The sequence below is a fragment of the Gobius niger genome (genome assembly GCF_951799975.1).
Source record: "Gobius niger genome assembly, chromosome: 2".
Lineage (NCBI taxonomy): Eukaryota > Metazoa > Chordata > Actinopteri > Gobiiformes > Gobiidae > Gobius > Gobius niger.
In genome coordinates, this window is record NC_136853.1 from 8,292,567 (window position 1) to 8,313,572 (window position 21,006).

At 42.9% G+C, this 21,006-nt stretch overlaps 1 protein-coding gene across 2 annotated transcripts in view; it reads left to right on the top strand.

Annotated features, from left to right (window-relative positions):
• ptpn12 (protein tyrosine phosphatase non-receptor type 12) overlaps nucleotides 1-21,006 on the top strand; it is a 109,264-nt gene that overhangs the window by 68,385 nt on the left and 19,873 nt on the right. For both annotated transcript variants that reach the window (XM_079582591.1, XM_079582590.1), the window contains exons 12-14: nucleotides 4,490-4,575; nucleotides 16,480-16,672; nucleotides 19,516-20,449. In XM_079582591.1, the coding sequence (XP_079438717.1) occupies nucleotides 4,490-4,575; nucleotides 16,480-16,672; nucleotides 19,516-20,449 (1,213 nt within the window). The remainder of the gene's footprint in view (nucleotides 1-4,489; nucleotides 4,576-16,479; nucleotides 16,673-19,515; nucleotides 20,450-21,006) is intronic.

Here is a 21,006-nt window from a genome sequence, read left to right on the forward strand (position 1 = left end):
TCCAGGTTCTGAGCTTCATATGTCCACATTCACTGAGGTTCAGTGAAACTTGTTTTTAACAAACTTGTACAAGCCAGTTTTCATTGCGATGTTTCTCTGTTCCCCTGAGGCCAAGGAAGTCGTGGGAGGATTCCTTTTAAAGCCCTGACTTCGCTCTTTGCAATGCAAAAACGGGAAGTCTCATCCAAAAATATAGCGGTCTTATCGTACATGCCGTGATATAGCCCAGTCCTAATTAGCATATCACTAAGGCAGCAATTAAACATGACATTCCACCATGGACAACCCCTACTAGCTTGAAATGGACTTCAGTCTCTTCTCAAACGTTGCTCCTGGACATGTTTTAAGTGCGCACTATGAATGAAATCTTGATTTTGATATACAATATTACAAATCCATTCATAATCGCAATACGACAAGACTCGCCAGCTTTATAATTGGTCACAAGGGAGGGAGAGAAGAGGATGCCGTGGCAAACAAAAGAAAAGTGAGTTTAGTTGATAGTGATGTTTGCGATGGGCGTCTCAGTGGACAGAGTAATGCTGTATTCAAGGGACGTCTTTGTTGCATACTTTAGATCGCTTGTCGGCTACACTTTATATGTTGTTAAATTCTTGTTCTATAAAGGCTTGAATAGTGCCGTACATTTTCACTAGAACCACATCAAAGGAGTCTCTAAAGCTGTACATTTATAAGGAACAAGTCTGCAAATGCGTGTGGCTAATTTGCATAATTTATTCGTTGAAAATAGCGTGAGCGACCTGTGGGTTTTGTCACTGTTTTGGCCTGGTGGCTTTTAATGACAATAAATACAAGGAAATGGAAACTTAAGCGATTAAAATTAGCGGAGAAAGAGCGGAGGGGCTCATGTTTAACTGTATTTCATCACAGCCATCGATAATAGTGTTAAATAAGAGCCAGACTAGGGCTGGTGACCGTTAAACGGTACCTACTTGGGATCGACTGAAAAGCTCCGGTAGGGGGCGGTATCGCAAAACTTTTTTTTCTGTGCTAATTTTTGGTACTTTTTCTCTCCAAACGTCAATAAATGATCCGCGGTGAGTCTAAAAAAGCCTGAACTCATGAGCAGCTTCAGCGCAAATGCAGAACCGAAGCAAAGCTTTAACTTACTCACACTTCAGTCATTATCAGAGATGGCAGAGCCGCGGTCTGAGCCAGGACTAAACCAGGACTATACCTGGACTGAATAAGAAACTAGACTCTTAGACAAAGAGAAAAGCAGTGACAACAAGAAACACATGGGCTTTGGCTTTAGCTTTAGCCCCGCAGAGCCTGAAGTTACGCGCTGTTGTTTACAACTCCAGCGGCACCAAATGGCAGCACGGAGCATTTGGGATCAAAGATTGTTTCTGGATAAAGTAAGCGCTCACTCTGCATTAGCCATTTTTGGAACAGTTATGGTACATTTTTGGTGACAGAGTGAGCGCTCACACTATGTAACAGATCTTTGACGTGTGGAGTTTTCACTTTGTCGAACAGCTCAGTGTGTTTAGAAAAGTTTATCTTAGTAAACGGTGCCTGATGTGGATCTGTCTCTGAGCTCAGGAGGGAATAATGTCCTTTCTCTCTTTTTGTCGCTGCTTAAGTGAGAATTCTGCTCAAAAAATGAAGTTACAGGTGACGCTGCTGCAGCCTGTTTTCTGTTGTGCCGTGTTTGGACTTTCTCCTGAATGATGCTTTTTATACACATTATTTTAATTAAATTAAAATAACATAGGTATCGAAAAAGAGATAGCGGACAGGGAGGACAGCGTCTGGCTTACTGTCCAGGCGGAAATCAGGTGGGGTCACTGTGCATAGAGCCCATTGTCCTGCTGTGGGTGCATGTAGCCCATACAGAACGCTTCTATAGCAGGACTGTTGAGGGCTCCCACCCTGTTCTGGGTCCTGGGTACTCAGTGCCCTTTACCCCCTCAGTCCGACGCCCCTGGTGTGTCCTCAGCTCCCGTACCACCTGAGGAAGTCCACTGTTCTCCCGGCCTCTGCTTACATCTGAGACGATCACTCCATTAACAGCTGCGCATGTTGCACTCGCCGGAGTCGCTTCACTGAATCAGATTTGCTGACAGAGGATGCAAAGTGGTGAGGGGATGGGGACTTCCTGCTTCTGTAGTTCTGATGACATCACCGCTCTCCCACCATGCACTTGGAGCCTGAGAATAGAAACATCCGCTGGGAAAGAGAGAGACACTGACACACGCTGACACGCTGACACACACACACACACACACACACACACACACACACACACACACACACACACACACACACACACACACACACACACACACACACACACACACACACACACACACACACGACTCTGACAGCTGTGGTTCTGGTGCATTTTCTGCCCTTGGATTTGGCTTGTCCGCTCTCTGATTGGTCTGAGGAGAAATCAAACTTTGGTGCAACACCAGAGTCGCCCCGACACTGTGGTTCCCTCAGTAGACTGTGCTGGGCTGGGCTGTGTTGTGCTCTCTGTGCTCGCTGTGACGCGTGGACATGCTCTCGGAAGCTTACAGGAAGTGATACCATCGCTTTGACATCACCCGCGCTACATGAGCAGTTGTGATACGATCTGTTTCTCTGCAACGTTCATCCTTAAATGTGAAACTGGTTATTTATGCTCCTATAAAAAGTTGACAAGGTTAAAAGAAAGTGAAGAGTATTTAAATGTTTAGTTTAAATAGTGAACAAAGGAAGCAAAGAATGAAGCCAGACTCTATTGAACGGGTTAAATTTAATGCATCTACCGAACATAAGAGCATAACTACAGTGTTTAAATCAGGATGTATTTTTCTCATATATATATTATATATTCATACACCTTGAACTTTTGCACATTTTGTCATGTGTACAACCCTAAACATAAAGATTTTATTATGATTTTTTTTACTTAACGTTCACACACAAGTAACAGACAACTGTGAAGTGAAAGCGAAATGATACATGATTCTGTTATTTTTCAAAAAATAGAAAAGTGAAAAGTGGGGCTTGCATAAGTATTCATGCAGCATGCATGAATACTTTGTGGAACCCCCTTTTGCTCTAATAACAGCACAAATCTTTTGGGTTTGACTCTACAAGGTTTGCACATGTAGAGACTGACATTTTAGCCCATTCATCTTTAAAAAAACAACTCCAGCTCTGTCACATTAGAAGGAGAGCGTTTGTGAACAGCAGTTTTCAGACCTTTCCACAGATTTTCAATAGGATTTAGGTCAGGACTTTGACTGGGCCATTCTAACACATTAATATGTTTTTATTGAACCATTCCATTGTAGATTTATCTTTGTGTTTAGGGTCATTGTCCTGCTGGAAGGTAAATCTCCGCCCCAGCCTCAGTTCTCTTGCTGACTCCAGCAGGTTTTCCTCCAAAATGTCTCTGTATTTGGCTCCATCCATCTTCCCAACTATTCTTACAGTCTCCCCAGTCCCCGCTGAGGAAAAGCAGCCCCACAGCATGATGCTCCCCCCCGTATATTTGACATTGGGGATGGTGCACTCAGGACGATGAGCAGTGTCAGATTTGCTCCATACATAACGTTTTGCATTTGGGCCAAAAAGTTACATTTTTCTCTCATCTGACCAAACCACATGGAGCTGTGTCCTCCATATGACTTCTAGCAAACTTCAAACAGGATTTTTTAGGGCCTCCTTTCAATAATGGCTTTCTTCTTCCACTCGTCAATGAAGGCCAGATTTGTGAAGAATACGACTTATAGTTGTCCCATGTACAGTTTCCCCCAGCTCAGCAGCAGCACTTCGCAGTTCCTCCAGAGTTATCATGGGGCACTTGGTTGCCTTTCTGACCAGTGCTCTCCTTGTTCGCTCTGATATTTTAGATGGGTGACCGTGTCTTGGTAAGTCTGCAGTGGTGCTATACTCTTTCCATTTCCGAACAATGGATTGAACAGTGCTCCGGGAGATGTTCAAATCTTGGGAAATCTTTGTATAACTTAACGCTGCTTTAAACTTCTCCACAGCTTTATCCCTGACCTCTCTGGTGAGCTCCTTGACCTTCATTATGCTGTTCAGTGACCAACACACTCCGACCACAGCTCTGAGGGCCTGAAAGAACAGCTGAAATTATACTGAGAGTAGATTACACACAGGTGGCCTCTATTTAACCGTTAGGCCAAGGTGTGAACATTCTGGAGTCATTAGAAATGTTTTAAAGGCAATTTAATGCACTCAGAAAATGCTGTATGAATACTTATGCACACCCCACTTTTCACTTTTCTATTTTTTGAAAATTAACAGAATCATGTATCATTTTGCTTTCACTTCACAGTTGTCTGTTACTTGTGTGTGAACGTTCAGTAAAAAAATCAAAATAAAATCTTTATGTTTAGGGTTGTAAACATGACAAAATGTGCAAAAGTTGAAGGTGTATGAATACTAACGAGAGGCACTGTATATATATTTTTCTCAGTTTTCTTTTTTATATTTTTTCTTTCTGCAGGATGAGAGCAGTCCAGACAAAGCTCGGCAGCGATCTGAAGACGAGCGATGGGACGCGCCGCCTCCGAAGCCTCCTCGAATCCGCAGGTGAGACTTTTTTTACTCAGTGTACTTTGTTTACTTTGTTTTCTGTACCTCAAAACATATCCACATGGTCCAAATATCGATGATAGTTTTCCTCTTCGAACATAAACTCTTCATCCCCGTGTGTGTCCTGTTCCTCTGAGGCTCCTCAAGTGTTACCTTAGAGTTAAGTTCCTCTCCTCTTTGTGCCGCATGTATCATCCTGTGCTTCCTGTTTGTTTGGGCCGAGTGTTTCCCTGGGATTGCCCTGACAGGCGCTGCAGCTGTCCACATTTTTTTCAGAATGCGACAGGTCTGGACAATTCTCCTCGATTAAAACTCACCACGCGATTATTGTGATCGACCTTTATTAAAATCACGATAAGATTAAAATTCAATTAATTCCCCAGCCCTTTCCTTTTTGTCATGTTTCTTGTGATTTTTTTTGGGTGCATTTTTGTCACTTTTTTGACACTCTTTCGTGGCTTTCTTGTTGCATGTTTTTGCCACATTTTTCCTCACATTTTAGAAGTGTTTTTGTTGCGTTTCATCACTCTTAAGTCGTGTGTTTTTATCGCTTTTTTATTGTGTTGGGGTTGGTTTTCTACCACTTTTTTTCTTTTAGATTTGGGAAATACCAAACTGGAGAAATGTGCTTGCTTCATGTTAAGGTTAAGGCTGGTCCTTGAGTCGTCGACCAACAGGTCTTTAGTGCTGCTCCTTTTGTTCTTGGAGCTGGGAAGTTGCGGCGTTTCAGTCGTCAGGTCGGAAAGTTCACTAACAACGAGACAAAATTGTCTAATTTTGAGATGTGAAGATGGTAAAATATGGTCACCCGGACAGTGTGATTGTTCTAAATATTGCTATAGTTCCCTTAGTGAGCAGAGTTTGCTCTTGTTGTCATTAGCCCGTGGTTGGCGATAGCAACATCGCCATCACAGACTAAACTGTGTATTTTATAACAACAGAGGCTTAGCAGCTGGGTAACAGATAGCAAAAGGATTAAGTACACAATTTACTTTTTTACTCAGGGCGCCAACATTATTTTTTTTCTAACTTGGGCGTTTTCCCAACAGCACTGCTGAAGCCGCTCGTTTCCTTTACCCTGGCTGCACTTTTAGTTTTAGTCTTTTGAACGAAAATGATTTTAGTTTTAGTCACATTTTAGTCAGTTTGATTATAAAATGTAATTATTATACTGTAAGTATTAGTATTTCCAAAAAAACATTTAAGGATCATGGTTGACAGGCCTATTAATAATAAATAATAATAGATGACAGAATAGGCACTGGCAGCAGCACCGGCTCCAGAACAAACTGACTGAGGGTCATTTGAGTTTCAAAAGGATGCAAATAGAGTTTCTCGCCATTAAAATACATTGGGATGCCATTGGGGGCGACAGTGGCGCATGATCGGAAGGTCGGGGGTTCGAATCCCACCTCCTGAAAGTGCACATTGTCGTTGTGTCCTTGGGCAAGACACTTCACCCACATTGCCCCCAGTGTCTACGTACATTGGTGTATGAATGAGAGTATGAATGGGTGAGTGGATCCTTGCTGTAAAGCGCTTTGAGTGCCTAATGTAGGTGGAAAAAGCGCTAAATAAGTTGAGACCATTTACCATTTACCATTGGGGTTTGTCCAATGTACGATGATGGAGAGCCACCATCGTGATGCCACGCCCCCTCCTGTCAGAAACACGCACTGGTCTTCTATGGGCCTTATAAACCTTCAAACTTTGCAGGGATTGCGCCGTAAATTAAATGACGAATATAACTAATGTGTATATTGTGTACATTAGTTATATACACGCTAGTCAGTAGCCAGCCATAAGATATGATGTGTTAGCCGTAATTATCTGAAGCAGCGCTGCTCTATATGACACGCGGGGCTCTCTCTCTGAAAGCAGCTTCGCGTGGTCTCACTTTGCTTTGCTTCGTACGGAAACTTAACAGATTTAAAATGACACGATGGATGTCACATCGGAGCTAGCAGAGCGTGCATGGGTTTGGTTATTCTCGCGAAGGACCGAGAGAGGGGAGAGAAAGAGGTGTGAGGACGCAGACGCCTCCCCAATCAGGGATTTGTGAACTTGATATAATGTTCACTTGAAATTGTCCTAGGGCTGTGCAATTAATCGAAGTTATAACACTAAACGATTACAAAATTAGTATAATAAAAAAAAGATTATTTTTTCATACATTTTTTATTATTATTATTAATTTTTTTTCATGATTTATTTTTTTTGCAAAGCAGACTTGCATTATTTCATGGCACTGGGATTATTTTCCCTTCACATTCCACGTGCCGTGGCTCATGCTTTTGCCCGACATAAAAACAAACAGCTCTGCGTGATGATGTCATCAGGCCCCGCTGCTCAGTTTACTTGCACAGGTGTGAGGGCTGGCCAGCAGGGGGCAGGTGTGAAACAGAGACCTCTCCTTAATCGAGGCAAACTTGAAATCATTTGTACTTTTATGACTGTTCAGAAAACAGAAAATATTCAGCATAGTTTTTTGATTAATAAATATATAAATAAAACAAAGACTTTTTGATTTGATTTGATTATTATTTTTTCAATAATCGAGCAGCCCTAAATTGTCCGCGTTGTTTGGGGGAAAAAAGATAAAGATGGCAACAAATATTTTCAATTGCTGCTTAAGTAATTGTGATTATTATTTTCTATAATCGAGCTGGAATGTATAAGTCCTCACTTTTTAAAATATATATATAGGCCACAACAGAAATGGCTTTGTCTCTGTGGATTGGAATGTTCTGGTGTGTGGCTTTAACTTGGTTCAGTCTCTGTTCAGACAAACATGGCAGTTCGAGTGATTTCCTCATTAATTCAGTGGTTGGCGGTTTGATTCCGTCTCGCACACTGTGGTTGTGAACAAGGGAAAGTGATTAGAGGCGTTCGGAGAGCACACAGGCGTAGATTGAGTCTTAGTGAAGTAAAGCACCCACAATGCAGCGAGGAGCGAGTGAGAACATCCGGACAGGCAGCGTTTTCATTTATATTTCATTTAATCACAGTATCCGCATAAAAGCACAGGGTCCAAAATCATTGAGCACCAGCTGCAGATTGAAAGCAGGTTATGTGCACAATGGGCTTCCCCACAGAGATGAAAGAAGAGGCTGCAGAGCGAGCTGTGGGTGTGAAGTGGCCCGCACAATGTCAAGTTGCAGTTTCTCAGTTAAGCTTATTATTTGATCAAGTTCCAGACTTGGTTGAAAACATAAATGTTTGAGAGGAGACTGAAAACAACTGCGCCGGCCTTGGGAATAACTAGATCTCTTTGCAAGACTTGGCAATAATGTGCAACACTGCAGCTTTGAACGTAGCTCGCCCCTGGCTTTATCAAATAGTTGTTTTGAAAGTTCTTCGTCTTTCAGGCCAATCAAACGTAATGATTTCAACACACATTCATGCTCTATAAACTTTTTTGCACCGTCTCCAAATCCACTGCAGGGATTTTTGGTGAGGAGTCTGATATTTCTATGTGTCTGGTTCTTCAGACAAAGAATGTTGGCGATTCCCGACCAACATCCTGGCTCTTTACTTGGAGCTCCTGACAGTGGCACGTTATGATGGGTCAACTGTGGATTTCAATAAGAACTGCCTTAAGCTTAGAATATCATTATGATTATTCTGGTCCTTTGAAGGGATCCGGAAGTAAAAATCCCTTTCAATGCTTCCCGATCAGAAGTTTAAGACCACTATAAAAATGGAAAAAAAATCACATTTTGCATTGTTGGATCTTAACAAGGTTCCAAGTAGAACTTCAATATGTAAGAAGATGAAATGGGAGTGAGACAAAAACACATTTCAATAAAGCTTTTTTTTTTTAAACAACAAATAAACAGAAATGTTTTTGCAGCTGATCAAATGTTTATGACCACATGGCTTTAAAAGTCCATCTGTACAAAACTGTGTTCAGTGTCATGTTCTGTCAGGTATTCACACTGTCATGACGTTCTGATGCATACACTGTGAATTTCTTCGCCTATGAACCAACGTAAGGAGGATTTTCTGTTGTCTTTTCCATTTTGAATTGATATCTTCGTATAATACCAGATTTCAATTTATAAAAACATTTATTTGGCCCTGCAGCGCAGAAATAAAACACTACATGTAGTGTTTCTTGTTTTGTTTCCATGCGATGATCGGTAGTTGGCACATGGCTAATTTGCCGGCGTCACTTTCAAACTTGTAATATTTTAAATTTTCAAAAACTCAACGTGAAATATGAATGGGATTTTGACTTCCGGACCCCGACAAAGGAAGTTGGCGGGACGGTTGAGCTCTATTGGCATTCATTGTGAAACTCATAACACCACAGAGTAGCCTAACCCTGACCCTAGCCAGCACATTTTGTACTAAATGTTTTAATTCACAATGTAAAGTATAGGGACGTGTGTAAAGTAGGACCTCATCATCCTTTGAAATCCCACAGAAGAGGTCATTGGCTCCTGTAACCAAACAGGCCAGAGTTAAAACAAAACTGTGGATCTTGTCATGAATTCAAATGGAACCCTGCCGTTTTTGTTTTCAAACAGAAGCCCTAAAATAACAAATGGGAATAAGTTCTGAAGGCGGAGTAAACGTTTTTTTACACAGAGCTCTGTACAGCGTAGTACAGGCACACAACAAGGGTGCCCACTTTCACTGCCTTTGTTTGATTTGTGATTCCCTCTCATCTTAAGTACAGTAATGCTTATGCGTGATCACATTTAGGTCAAGACTTCTATTTTTAGCGCGAGTTATGTACATTTATTAAGTTTATCTCTCCTTTTTGACAGCCTCACATGTCTATATGGACTTGCCCACTTTCTTCACTCTCTTTAATCTTTGAAGGCCCATAGCATATTCCCTCTCATATATGTTCACCCACAGCAGGGGTGTTGCTCCACTTTCACTCTTCTTCTTCTTCCTCCTCTCTGCCACTTCCTCTGATGTTACAGCCAGTCCTCTCCTGCAAACAGATCATACACGTCGTCTTTTTAAACTATAGAGAAGAAAACTTTACGTCGATGAACCACAGCTTTTACCTCAAGGGCTAACGCGGGCTATGATGTTTCGCCTTTCTAACCACAATAAAAGCTCAAAGACAAACAGGTCCATTGAAACTGAATGTAGTAAAGAAGACACTGAAAGATTTAAAGCAGTGGGTTGTAGGACTTTGCCTAAAATCACTGTTTATGACTTGGTTTGATAGTTTTTAACAACAGAATTATGAGGAATGTGTGTTTTAAGCATATTAAAAATGGCCAAACTGCAGATTATTATAATCATTAATTGAAATTTGAGCTTTTGTTCCGGTAGCATGCAAATAGTATTCAGTGCAGGCTAGCTGAAGCTCGTTTATGCTAGCAATTTGACTGGGTTTTTGGAGCCATTTCCATTATTTATAATTGGGAAAAAACAAAAGTCGAAATTGGATGAAAAACAATGAAATTAGGATGATGTGAAGACAAAGTAAGAATGACAAGCCTGTGGTCAATAATGACCCAAAGGGGCATTTCTCACGGTGACAGGAACAAACCGGGCCTCACTAAGTTCTTTATTTTACAGTCTATGGGTGCCACTGATTTAAATAGGAAATAATACTTTAATAAAGAAAATTATTTTTTTCCAAAATTATTAGCATTTCTAGAATGTAATAGTGAAACATTTAAATAAACTGAGATATAAGTAATTTTGTAGCCCCCTCATCATAATTTGCATTCCCCCAATTTTCAATTTTTTAAAGGGACTAGACTATCAAGTTTGTCATTTTATACTCACTACTGCCAGGTCTTATGCGTAACTGCAGCTTCTACATGATGGTACTTCAGACCCGAAGTAACAACTTTTTGAGTGACAGTGCAGGATTTTAGAGGCAATTGTTCTGAGCTCATACTAGACATTAGGGGAGGAAAATACTTAGTTTTAACATGTTTAAACTCTATATAGTCCCTTTAAGGTAAAGGATCCGGTAAATGTTTTGGCCTGTTCCCCGAATCCATCACATCAGACCAAATGTTTTCCTGAAACTACTTATTTACAAATTAAGCACTGACCCTCATACTTCAGTGTAATTCAAATTGCAAGCAGAATATTGTACTGCTTGACCAAAAAAAAGTTTTTTTACCACTGCATTAGCCTGAAGACACAGAGGTCTTTTTTCTTCTGTCTCTGGTGTTTGAGTGATCGATGCCACCGATCAGAACTGAGCTCAGGTTCTCTCATAAAGAAGATTTTAAATCGTTTAGACAGACGCTCTGTGACTCCAAACCGGACTTATTTTAGTCACGTGGCTGTCCCCCAGAGGTACTCTGAATGTCGGGGAAACTCCTCCAGAAGAGGGCGCTGTCACATATAACCAATTTTTTTTTTTCAAGTAGATTATTGTGTTATGTTCTAATGTGGGGCAGTTTGAGCAAGAGTTTGTTGTTTGACTTGAGTCTTAAAGTAACTTCCTTTACTCATCATTTTAGCAGGTCATGCTTTTAAATGGATCAAAGGTTGTTTTTTTTTGTCACGCCTTTTTGATTACAGCGCACGTTCACTGTGGCATTGTTTCAACAAGCTTCTGCAGTGTCAAAACGTTTTCACCAAGTTCTTGTATTGATGATGGGAGAGTGTGACCACTGTGCAAAGCCTTTTCCAGCACTTACCAAAGATTCTCAATAACCTCTTAACCTCCACCCAACCGCATTTTCTCCAGTTTGGCTTTAACCAAGTCAAAAATCTAAAAGACCAATACAAAAGTGATGAAAACACAGCAAAAACGGCATCAGAAAGTGACAAAAATGTAACTAAAAAGTGACAAAAATGTGACAAAAATGCAACGTCAAGACGGCAACAAAACAAAGAAAAACATCAGTTTAGATCAATTTCGTAGCTTTCAAATGAGGCTGTAAGAGAAACTTCCAGATTTGGGTGAGGCTGGAGAAAATGTGCTCGGTTAAGGCGGGGGTTAAAGGGACTATACGGAGTTTAAAAATGTTTTAAAATTATGTATTTTCCTCCCCCTACATGTTCCAGCCATGTCCTAATGTGTAGAATGAGCTTAGACCTGTTCACCACAACTGCCTCTAAAATCCTGCACCTGCGGGTCTGAAGTGCCGTCATGCACAAGCTTAATATAGAGACTGCTGTTATGAGTAAGACCTGAGGTGGCAGTAGTGAGTATAAAATGACCAACTTGCATCTAGTCTCTTTAAGCGGCCAATCCTCGTGTGCAAATCTTTCACAATTTTAGGCCGATGAATCCTGGCATTGTCTTCTTGGAATTCGCTGGATGCAAACTGGTCGTTGAGGTCGTCGTCTGATCTTTTTCTTCGGGCACATAGTGTTGCTGAACCTGGACCTGACCAACTGCAGCCAAGCCATTCAGAACTCCCCCCGTCAGTGCAGTGATCGTGCCCTCAGCCTGTTTTATGGGAAAGCAAACATTCTCCAGCGCTACTTATTTTTGGGCCGAGCAGTGACTGAGCGTTCTGTTTACACAAGAAGATGCTTTCCCAGAACTAAAAACATGCAAATTCGAGCTTCAGAAGCAGCAGCTACGATAATAAAGCTTAGTTAGGGGTTCAGGGGAAGCACAAACCACCCAGTCCGCTGCGTCCTCCTCCGTCTCCGTCTTTATTTGTAGATTTTTGCTGCTTAAAGAGCGGTATAGGCTCTCAGTGAAGGCTCTCAGTCGTACAAGAGGAGAAACTAAACCCAGGACAGATCAATAGGCCGGTAATTAGCGGTGATTAGCTGAGATTAGGGCTGGCCAACACTCCAGACCATTTTTCATGATATTTGTAGCACCACAGCGTATCCCATGTTGTAGCTATGGACACATGCTATGGATCTTTGAAAGGTGAGACTCTAAGCCAGGGGTAGGCAGCGTCAGGCCCGGGGGACAAATTCGGCCCTCCAGCATAAAACCTTTGGCTCCCAAGAGAATTTTGGAAACATTTATTCATAAACCAGAGACCGAATATGTGAAAAGGACTCTACAATGTGGAAAATACAATATTTTCACATTTCCCAGCAATACACTCCATTAGGTCATATATTATGTGCGAAACGTTTATTTGTAGAAAAAGGTGCTTTACTTTAGGCTACAATTGTGTGTTTTGGCCCTTGGTGTTTTGGCAATGAAGAAAATCGGCCCTCCATGACACAAACTTGCCTTCCACTGCTCTAAGCTCTCCGTAGGTGAAAAGAGTTTGCGTGTTTTATGAAGCACTCTCATTTCTGATTAACTCCTCACCCTCTCTAGACAGAAACTAACATTATGAGGCAAATGCCTAAATGTCTCAGTTTCAAGTCAGTTTTCAAGGACAACACTGTTGAAGCGTTTTGAAACACTGCATGTTATCGATCGCTTTTGCTCATTATGGCAAAATGTACCATTATTATGTACCATAATAAGCGGAGTCGGGGGCAAAGCAGTCGTTCCCACCCTCACCTATGGTCATGAGATCTGGGTAATGACCAAAAGAACAAGATCGCGATACAAGCGGCCGAAATGAGTTTCCTTCGCAGGGTGGCTGGGCGCACCCTTCGAGATCGGGTGAGGAGCTCAGTTATCCTAGAGGAGCTCAGTGGCTAGGGCATCTGTTTCGGAGCCTCCTGGTCGCCTCCTGCGAGAGGTGTTCCAGGCATGTCCTATTGGGACAAGGCCTTGTGGAAGACCCAGGACACGCTGGTGGGACTATGTCTCCGAGCTGGCCTGGTGTCGTCTCGGGGTCAGAACAGCTGGAGGAGGTGTGCGTGGATCGGGAAGTCGGCATCTCTGCTGAGACTGCTGCCCCCGCGACCCGGCCCCGGATAAAGCGGAATAGGATGGATGGATGGATGGATGGATGGATGGATGGATGGCGTGTGCATTTAAACTGCCTGGTTCTTGTATTGACCGAAGGAACATGCTGGGGAGGAGGAGTCTGTAAATCCGCCATGATTTCCCCCTTGAATGTAGTTATTTTGTCAAACGGGGAGGAGTGAGGAATGACTGGAGCTTACAGACTATTAGCCAGTGTAACGCCTCTTTTGGAAGCTAAGATCTACAAAACGAATCGTATCTTTTTTTTTTTTTTTTACCTTTTTGTCTCTTTCTTAACTCATTTCTGTTGTGTTTTCGTAGTTTTTTTGTTGTGTTTTTGTTGCTTTTTCATCTTTTGTTTGTTGCTTTTTTGTCACACTTTTTTGACACTTTTTAAACAAAGCTTTTAGATTTGGGTAAAGCCAAAATTGAGAAAACGTGTTCGGTTCAGGTGGGGGTTAAGAGGTTAATGAGATGTCTATAGGTGGGGTTGCGATGTTTAATATGAAAACATAAAATGACAGAAAACGTGCAATTAATTTTTTACTCATATTCATACGAGTAATCGACGGCACAAGTTTGAAATTGATTTCTCTAAATGTAATTCGTTTTCCTATTCACGGGCAGTGGGACACCAAGACCGAGGTGTCTTAACAGCAGGAATCGTGCGTATGTTGGACCTAATCATTTTTGGCGCCTCCTTTAAACTACAGTACGTCCTTTTTGCTTGTAATCCAGCTTTTCTTAAAGGAATCCACTCGAGGCTCCGCTGAAAGCCGGAAAGCATTCGAGTGATGTCAAGGCTATTTTTATCGGCATAGTCCACATTCTGGCCGCCACACTCCCTCTGGGCCGCTCTGTTTTGGAGAGCGGAGGAGAAACTTTTCTGTCTCCGTGTGTGTGTGTGTGTGTGTGCGTGTGTGTGTGTGTGTGTGTCTGTCTGTTTGTGTGTGTGTGTGGGGTCTGAAAGTTTGGATAGAGATAAAACAGTAGAAACCCATTACAGACTAACAAGGTCACAGGATTTCACAGACTAAGGTCCAATACGGCCACCTGAACAATGTGATTCTTTTGCTGCAGCTGTACCGTTCATTATCTTCACTATAATTACGCCGTTATCCAAATTAGGGTTACAAAATTCCAGGAATTTTAAACATGGGAAATTTTCCATGAATGGAAATTAACAGAGAATTAAAGGATCTGTGTCATGCTATTTTAGCCGTCCCAAAGTAAACTATAGGCATCTACATGATATATTGTACCAGTACCACTATGGAGTACCTTTATTTGTGAGAAATATAAGTATTTTCTGGGGGTATTTTTCAAACCCGGAAGACACAATGCATTATTAGCAGTAGAATAAATATATATCACAGCAATAAGTGACATTACTTCACAATGCAGTTATAAGGAGTTTACATCTGCAACACAGCTTCATAAATGGAGAACACACACGCTAACACACACGCTAACACACACGCTAACACAAAGTGTTAAAAATGTAACAAAAAAACTTACAATGTGGGGACAACACGACAAAAAAGTTTAAAGGTCATAGCTTTCAAATGAGGCGTCAAGCTCCAGTCGAGAAGCTTTTAGATTTGGGTAAAGCCGAATTGGAGAAAATGTGGTTGGTTAAGGCGAGGGGTAAGAGGTTAATGCAGCTCTGTGTGAGACACAGGCCCCGCCCACTCCTACAGTATTGTCAGAGTCTGTCATGATCTGAGTCAGAGACAGATGAAACCAACCACAGTCATATATCACATAGATCATATAAACTTTGTTGTTTTTCCCACCATTCATTAGAAAGAGAATTAAGCAGAATGGAGGTTTAGGATGTTTTGACCTGACGATATGGTCCTCACTGTCTTGTTTTTTTCTGCATGCTCTTAGCTAAAGTTCCCATTGAAAGTGTCTGGAAAATGTCCGACAATTTAGCTTGAATTTTCCACACATTTGCAACCCTCAAATTGACCTTCACAAAATGTTGGAGAACCCCTGATAAACGGGGCTGTGGATGTTGAAAAGGCGCTTATTAGAAACGATTGCTGCTTCTGTATTTCACACATTCATATCCACACAGTAAAAGGGCCTCCGGGTTTTGAACCGTTACCGAGAAGGAAAAAGGTCGAGGATCACCGTTTCAGAGCATAGGAATTTGTGTTTTTCAACGTTTCTACATAAAATTCCCTTTTCTCTGATGTGAAGTGGCAATTCACGGCATTAATGCATCAAACTAAGAAATTATTATTACCTAAACCAGGGGTTGGCAACGTCAGGCCCAAGGGCCAAATCTGGCCCTTCAGCACAGAACCTCTGGCCCTCAAGATGATTTTTCATTATTTCATTATTACACAAATAAGAGCGTACTTTGAACATTATAGAGTTAAACGGGAGAAATAAAGTTAGAAATACTGTAAATACACCCAGTTAGGTCATATATTATGTACAACACTGGAAAAAGAATAATCGTTTTAAGGAAGAAATGACATAAATCTGCTTGAATTAAGGGATTAAAGTAGATTAGGTCTGCTCTTAGATGAGATAAAAACCTCTAGTAGTAGTTATTCTATTAATTCAGATAATTTTGTGTCATTTCACGTGAAAAACTTATCTAAAAAAAAAAAAAAAATCTGATTTCAAGTGGGTTTTATTCTTGTTCCACTGGCGCTATAGCATTTGTATCTTGGATTAGTTCATTTATCACATTTAAAATGGTCATAAGATGGTCATTTTTCCAGTGTTGTGCTTTACTTTGGGCTAATAATCAGCGGCTTCGGCCAAGATAACTTGCCTACCCCTGACCTAAAGTGATAGGACAAAGGTTTTCTTGTGAGGTAGTTTGGCGAAGAAAAAGTATGCAGGATTATACAATGCTATAAATGAGCCTTGTTTAATTTAAATGTGCTTTTTTGATTGATATAATAACAGCTGCAAACCGTGTTACAATAGTTAGACAATGAGGTTCAGTTGTAATGTAATGTAATGTATAATAAACCAAATGTGTGCCAGTCTAGCCATGAACCCGCTCCGCTTTGGTGCCATCTTCTGGTGAAAAAAAGCAGTTGTTCGTGTTGGTCTTCTGAATCGACCCCGCTGACGAGCTGCTTTCTTTGTTCCTCCAGTGCACAGACGGAGGGAGACGTGAAGGAGGAGATTCTCCAGCCCCCGGAGCCTCACCCGGTGCCCCCGATCCTCACCCCCTCTCCCCCCTCCGCCTTCCCCACCGTCACCAACGTACGGCAGGACAACGACCGCTACCACCCCAAACCTGTGCTGCACGTGCTGGCCACCGCGCAGAACAACACGGCCACTCAGGTGAGCAAAGGCGACATAGGAGGTCGTAATGTGTTAATGTCCCTTATTAACATGTATGTAGTCATTAAGTGCAATACATGGTTTCTGGGTAAAGTGGAGAAAGTGCACTCAGTTAAGATGGGGGGGTCAGAGGTTAATGGACCACGCAAGAATACATATTACCAACAGAAAAAAAGGTGCCATGACAACAGTGTGGATCAGGATTGCCTTTTGATGGGTTTTATGGAATTATTCTGAAGTGCCCAGGCAGCCATTTTTTATTCCAAGGATGGGAAAGGCCAAATTGGCATATCGACTCCCTGATTGGTCAGATTTGTGCTCACGCCTGCAAAGATACTTCACTTTCCTTATACCAGGGCTGAAGTAAAGTTCGGGATAGTTTGTAGAACTTCACTGTCCTTCCTTAGGGTTAGGTCTCGGGCAGTGCTTCTCGATTATTTCCTTCTGCCAGGAATGTTTTTCTGACTTTTGGTCAGTGACCGTCGAGCGCTGCTCTTGAGGAGTGTATTGATCAGTCTGACCGCACTCGTCGTGTCTGCCTGGGCGCGCCTCTTGCCCCTCACAACCCCCCCCCCCCCCCCCCCCCTCTGCTGGAGCCGTTTTTTATGGTCTGCTCCAACTTTATTTTTTTCTTATTTGCATTCACTGTACATGAGTTACCTTTATTTACTATTTAATAAATTATCTTGTTTCGTGTTTCTTGAGAGCTGATTTAACAAGTGAATTTCTCCACTGTGAGATCAATAAAGGATTATCTTATCTTATCGTCCTTTACTGTCATTAAACAGCAGCAGGGGTTTTTTTTCGGGAAAGTTTAGCTTTGTGTCTTGTGAGAACGAGTACAAGAAGTTAAAGCGACTAAAGGGGCCTAAAATTAAAGGAATAGGCCAAGATATGTTCTTACCTCACTTAAGCCGAGTTAATATATCCCCGTCTGGTCTTTGTCCGTGCGCTCTGCCAGGCAAACGGAGCACATACGCAGCCTCTCCCATATGTCACATAGCGCCAAAAAAGCTCACGATAGAAGCTACCAAGCTCTTCCACGTGTTCCCTATTTAAATAAAGTTATGTGAAGTGTTTTCATGCGAAGTATATTTACACAGAAATGTAGCATGTCGATTTTATAAGCAGATAAAAAGGGGGACTATATTGTGAGGCGTAATGATACGAGGAGCAAAACGTGGAAGAGCTTGGTAGCTTCTATCGTGAGCTTTTTTGGAGCTATATGACATGTGGGAGAGGCTGCGTATGTGCTCCGTTTGCGTGACAGAGCGCACGGACAAAGACCAGACGGGGATATATTAACTCGGCTAAAGTGAGGTAAGAACATATCTCAGTATGTAAAAACAGTGGCCTATTCCTTTAAGTATTTTCCTCCCCCTACATGTTCCAGCCATGTCCTAATGTGTAGAATGAGCCCAGACTAGAGCTAAGATCGGGCCCAAAAAATCAAGCCCGACCCAAACCCGTGCAATTAACTTGAATTGACGGCCCGAGCCTGAAACAAACCCGACATAAATTATTATTTATTTAATGCCCGCCCGGTCAGAGCCTCCACGCAGCAGAGTTGTGCACATACCTGGGCAGGCGGAGAAATGTGCGGCGTCTCTTCTCTTTCCGTCTCTCTCTCTCTCCTCCTCCACCTCCTCGTTCATAAGCCTCGCGCTGCATTTGCAAAAGCTACTTTTTACGCACAAACAGGAGCCAAACTGCTGATTGTCCCAGTGTAGATGAAACGCTGTCCTGAGAGAATGAGTGCATAGCATGTTCTCTGTGTAGCGCCGTATCAAAGGTGCTTTTGCAACGTGACAACAAGTTGCACGTGCGCCCCCGCTCCGCACCTCCTCCCTCCCCTCCCAGCGCGCAGGAATAAGTATAAGTATAATCATAGGAATAAGTATAATCATATTTTGTATATATTTTGTATTTTGTATATTTTGTATCTTAGCCTATAGCTTAGATTTTTATTTGAGATTATAATGACAGTAATAATTAAAAATTAATCTTGAAGCCCGACCCGACCCAAACCCGACTGTCATGCATGACATCTCGGCCCGACCCGGCCCAAGCCCGAGCCGAAAATCTTACCTCTAGCCCAGACCTGTTCACCACAACTGCCTCTAAAATCCTGCGCTGTCACTCAAAAATACTCTCCTGGTGATACAATAAAATAACCACTGCTGAAGCCAAGTGTTTGTAATTTAGTTTAAGAAATAACTGATCTAACAATATGTATTGGTCAGATCAATTAATGTGAGTTATTTATATTAATGTGACCTAAAGCCCAAGGATAATTAGTGTAGAAAAGTCATCCTTGTTAAATGTTTATCCAAGAGTTTATTAATACCTATAATTGATATTTGATCTGTAACATGACAATAAAATATGACTTTATTGATCTTACAATAGAGAAGAGTCAATTAAAGTTTTCACTCAGAGAAAGACACTTTTAAGAAAGTCTCTTGGTATCGGTAAATATCGGATATCGGCAGATACTCTAATTGTAGGTCGCCTCCCGCGGGAGGTGTTCCAGGCATATCCTACAAAGCCTCATTGAAGGCCCAGGACACGCTGGTGGGACTATGTCTCCGAGCTGGCCTGAACAGCTGGAGGAGGTGTGCGTGGATCGAGAAGTCTGGGCATCTCTGCTGAGACTGCTGAGACTGCTGCCCCGTGACCCGGCCCCGGATAAAGCGGAAGAAAATGGATGGATGGACTCTAGTTGTAGCCATGAGCAGAACTTTGTAGTATTATTCTACCTGGAAGTGTAACGGTCCCTGTTTTTTATTTATCCTGATTGTATGCTAATATCTTTTCCTCTGTTCTCTCTCTTTTCTTTGCAGAACAAGGAAGTGGACCAGCTGCAGAACCAATCAGAAACCTGCCCCACAGAAAGCACTCCATCGGACCTAAAGGACCAAAACCGGCAACCGCAGCAAACGCAGACTCTCGACTTAAACGACAACTACAACAACAAATCCTGCTCTTCGGCGTCGACCAAGTCTGACTCGGGTGCGAGCCAGACTCCCACGCCGTCCTCGCCGCTCTCGCCGCTCACGGAGGGCTCCGGCCCGCTGCGCATCGAGAGAAAGCTCAGCATCGAGATCAAGAAGGTGCCGCTGCAGGAAGGGCCGCGGAGCTTTGACACGTCTAACTCTTTGGGGATCAGCCCCGCCTCCTCCGCCAACAGCGCGAGCATGCTCCAACGAAGCCACGCCTTCAAAACCCGAGCCGGACCCGCCATTTTGACGTCGAGCTCGTCGCTTTCTGAGGATTCGGGGACGGAGGCGGGGGCGGGGTCGTGCGGCGACAGCAGAGAAGAAGCCATCTTGGCGAGACCGAACCACCTCCCGGTGAAGAGCGGCGATAAAGGGGACAGCCTGGACGTGAAAACCGGGCACGCGGCGTGGAGTCAGCCGTGCTCCAGCCCGGAGAAAAACCTGTCCAAGTCGTCGTCCTCGTCGTCCGACCGCGTCCCGCAGAGCTCCTCCTGCTCCTCGCACCTCTCCTCCTCCACCTCCTCGTCCTCCTCCACGCCCGTCCGGACCGCGCTGAGCTTCACCAACCCGCTGCACTCGGACAACTCGGACGAAGAGGCGGACGCGGAGATGGTCGGCGTCTCCTCCTCCTCCTCGTGCCAGCACCATCATCACGCCACCAACGTCTCCACAGCGACCGCCGCCATGGTGACCGGCGACCAGCAGCTGCCCGTGAGGAAGGCCACGCCCATGTCCATCGCGGGGCAGGACACGCCGTCGCCGACCCAGAGTCCCGCAAGTACGTGGGTCACAATGTGCCCGTTCAGCTTTATGGGTTATTCCCCGGCAGAGACAATGCGGCGGTTTGTGAGGAGCAGGAGAGTCAGACAGACCACAGGCCGATGACAAACTGTCTGTTACACTGTTCCCACAAACACTCAGCCAAATTCAATTCAAAATTTACTCATTTGTTTACCAAACTATCAGAACGTATCTTTTTAAGTGCACGACAGCAGCAGCAATTGTTTAATCCAGTGATTCCCAACCAGGGGTACGGGGACTTGAGCACTTGGCAGTACAGCTGTGTACAGCCGTTACATACATTTTCGATACCAGTACTTTAACGATACTTGGTTTTCGATACTGATATACTTAAATATTTGTCGTCGAGAATCAGGAAACAGGGCAGTAATGTGACGAAAATCTGCACATGTATGATATTGTGTTCATCTAAAAAGCCAAGAAATGTGTGAAAAATGGGGAATAATTTGGGGGGAAATGGGAGGAAAAATTCTGAAAAAAGTGGGAGGAATTGGGGGGGAAAATAGGGAAAGTATTAGTAATAGAAGAAGAAGC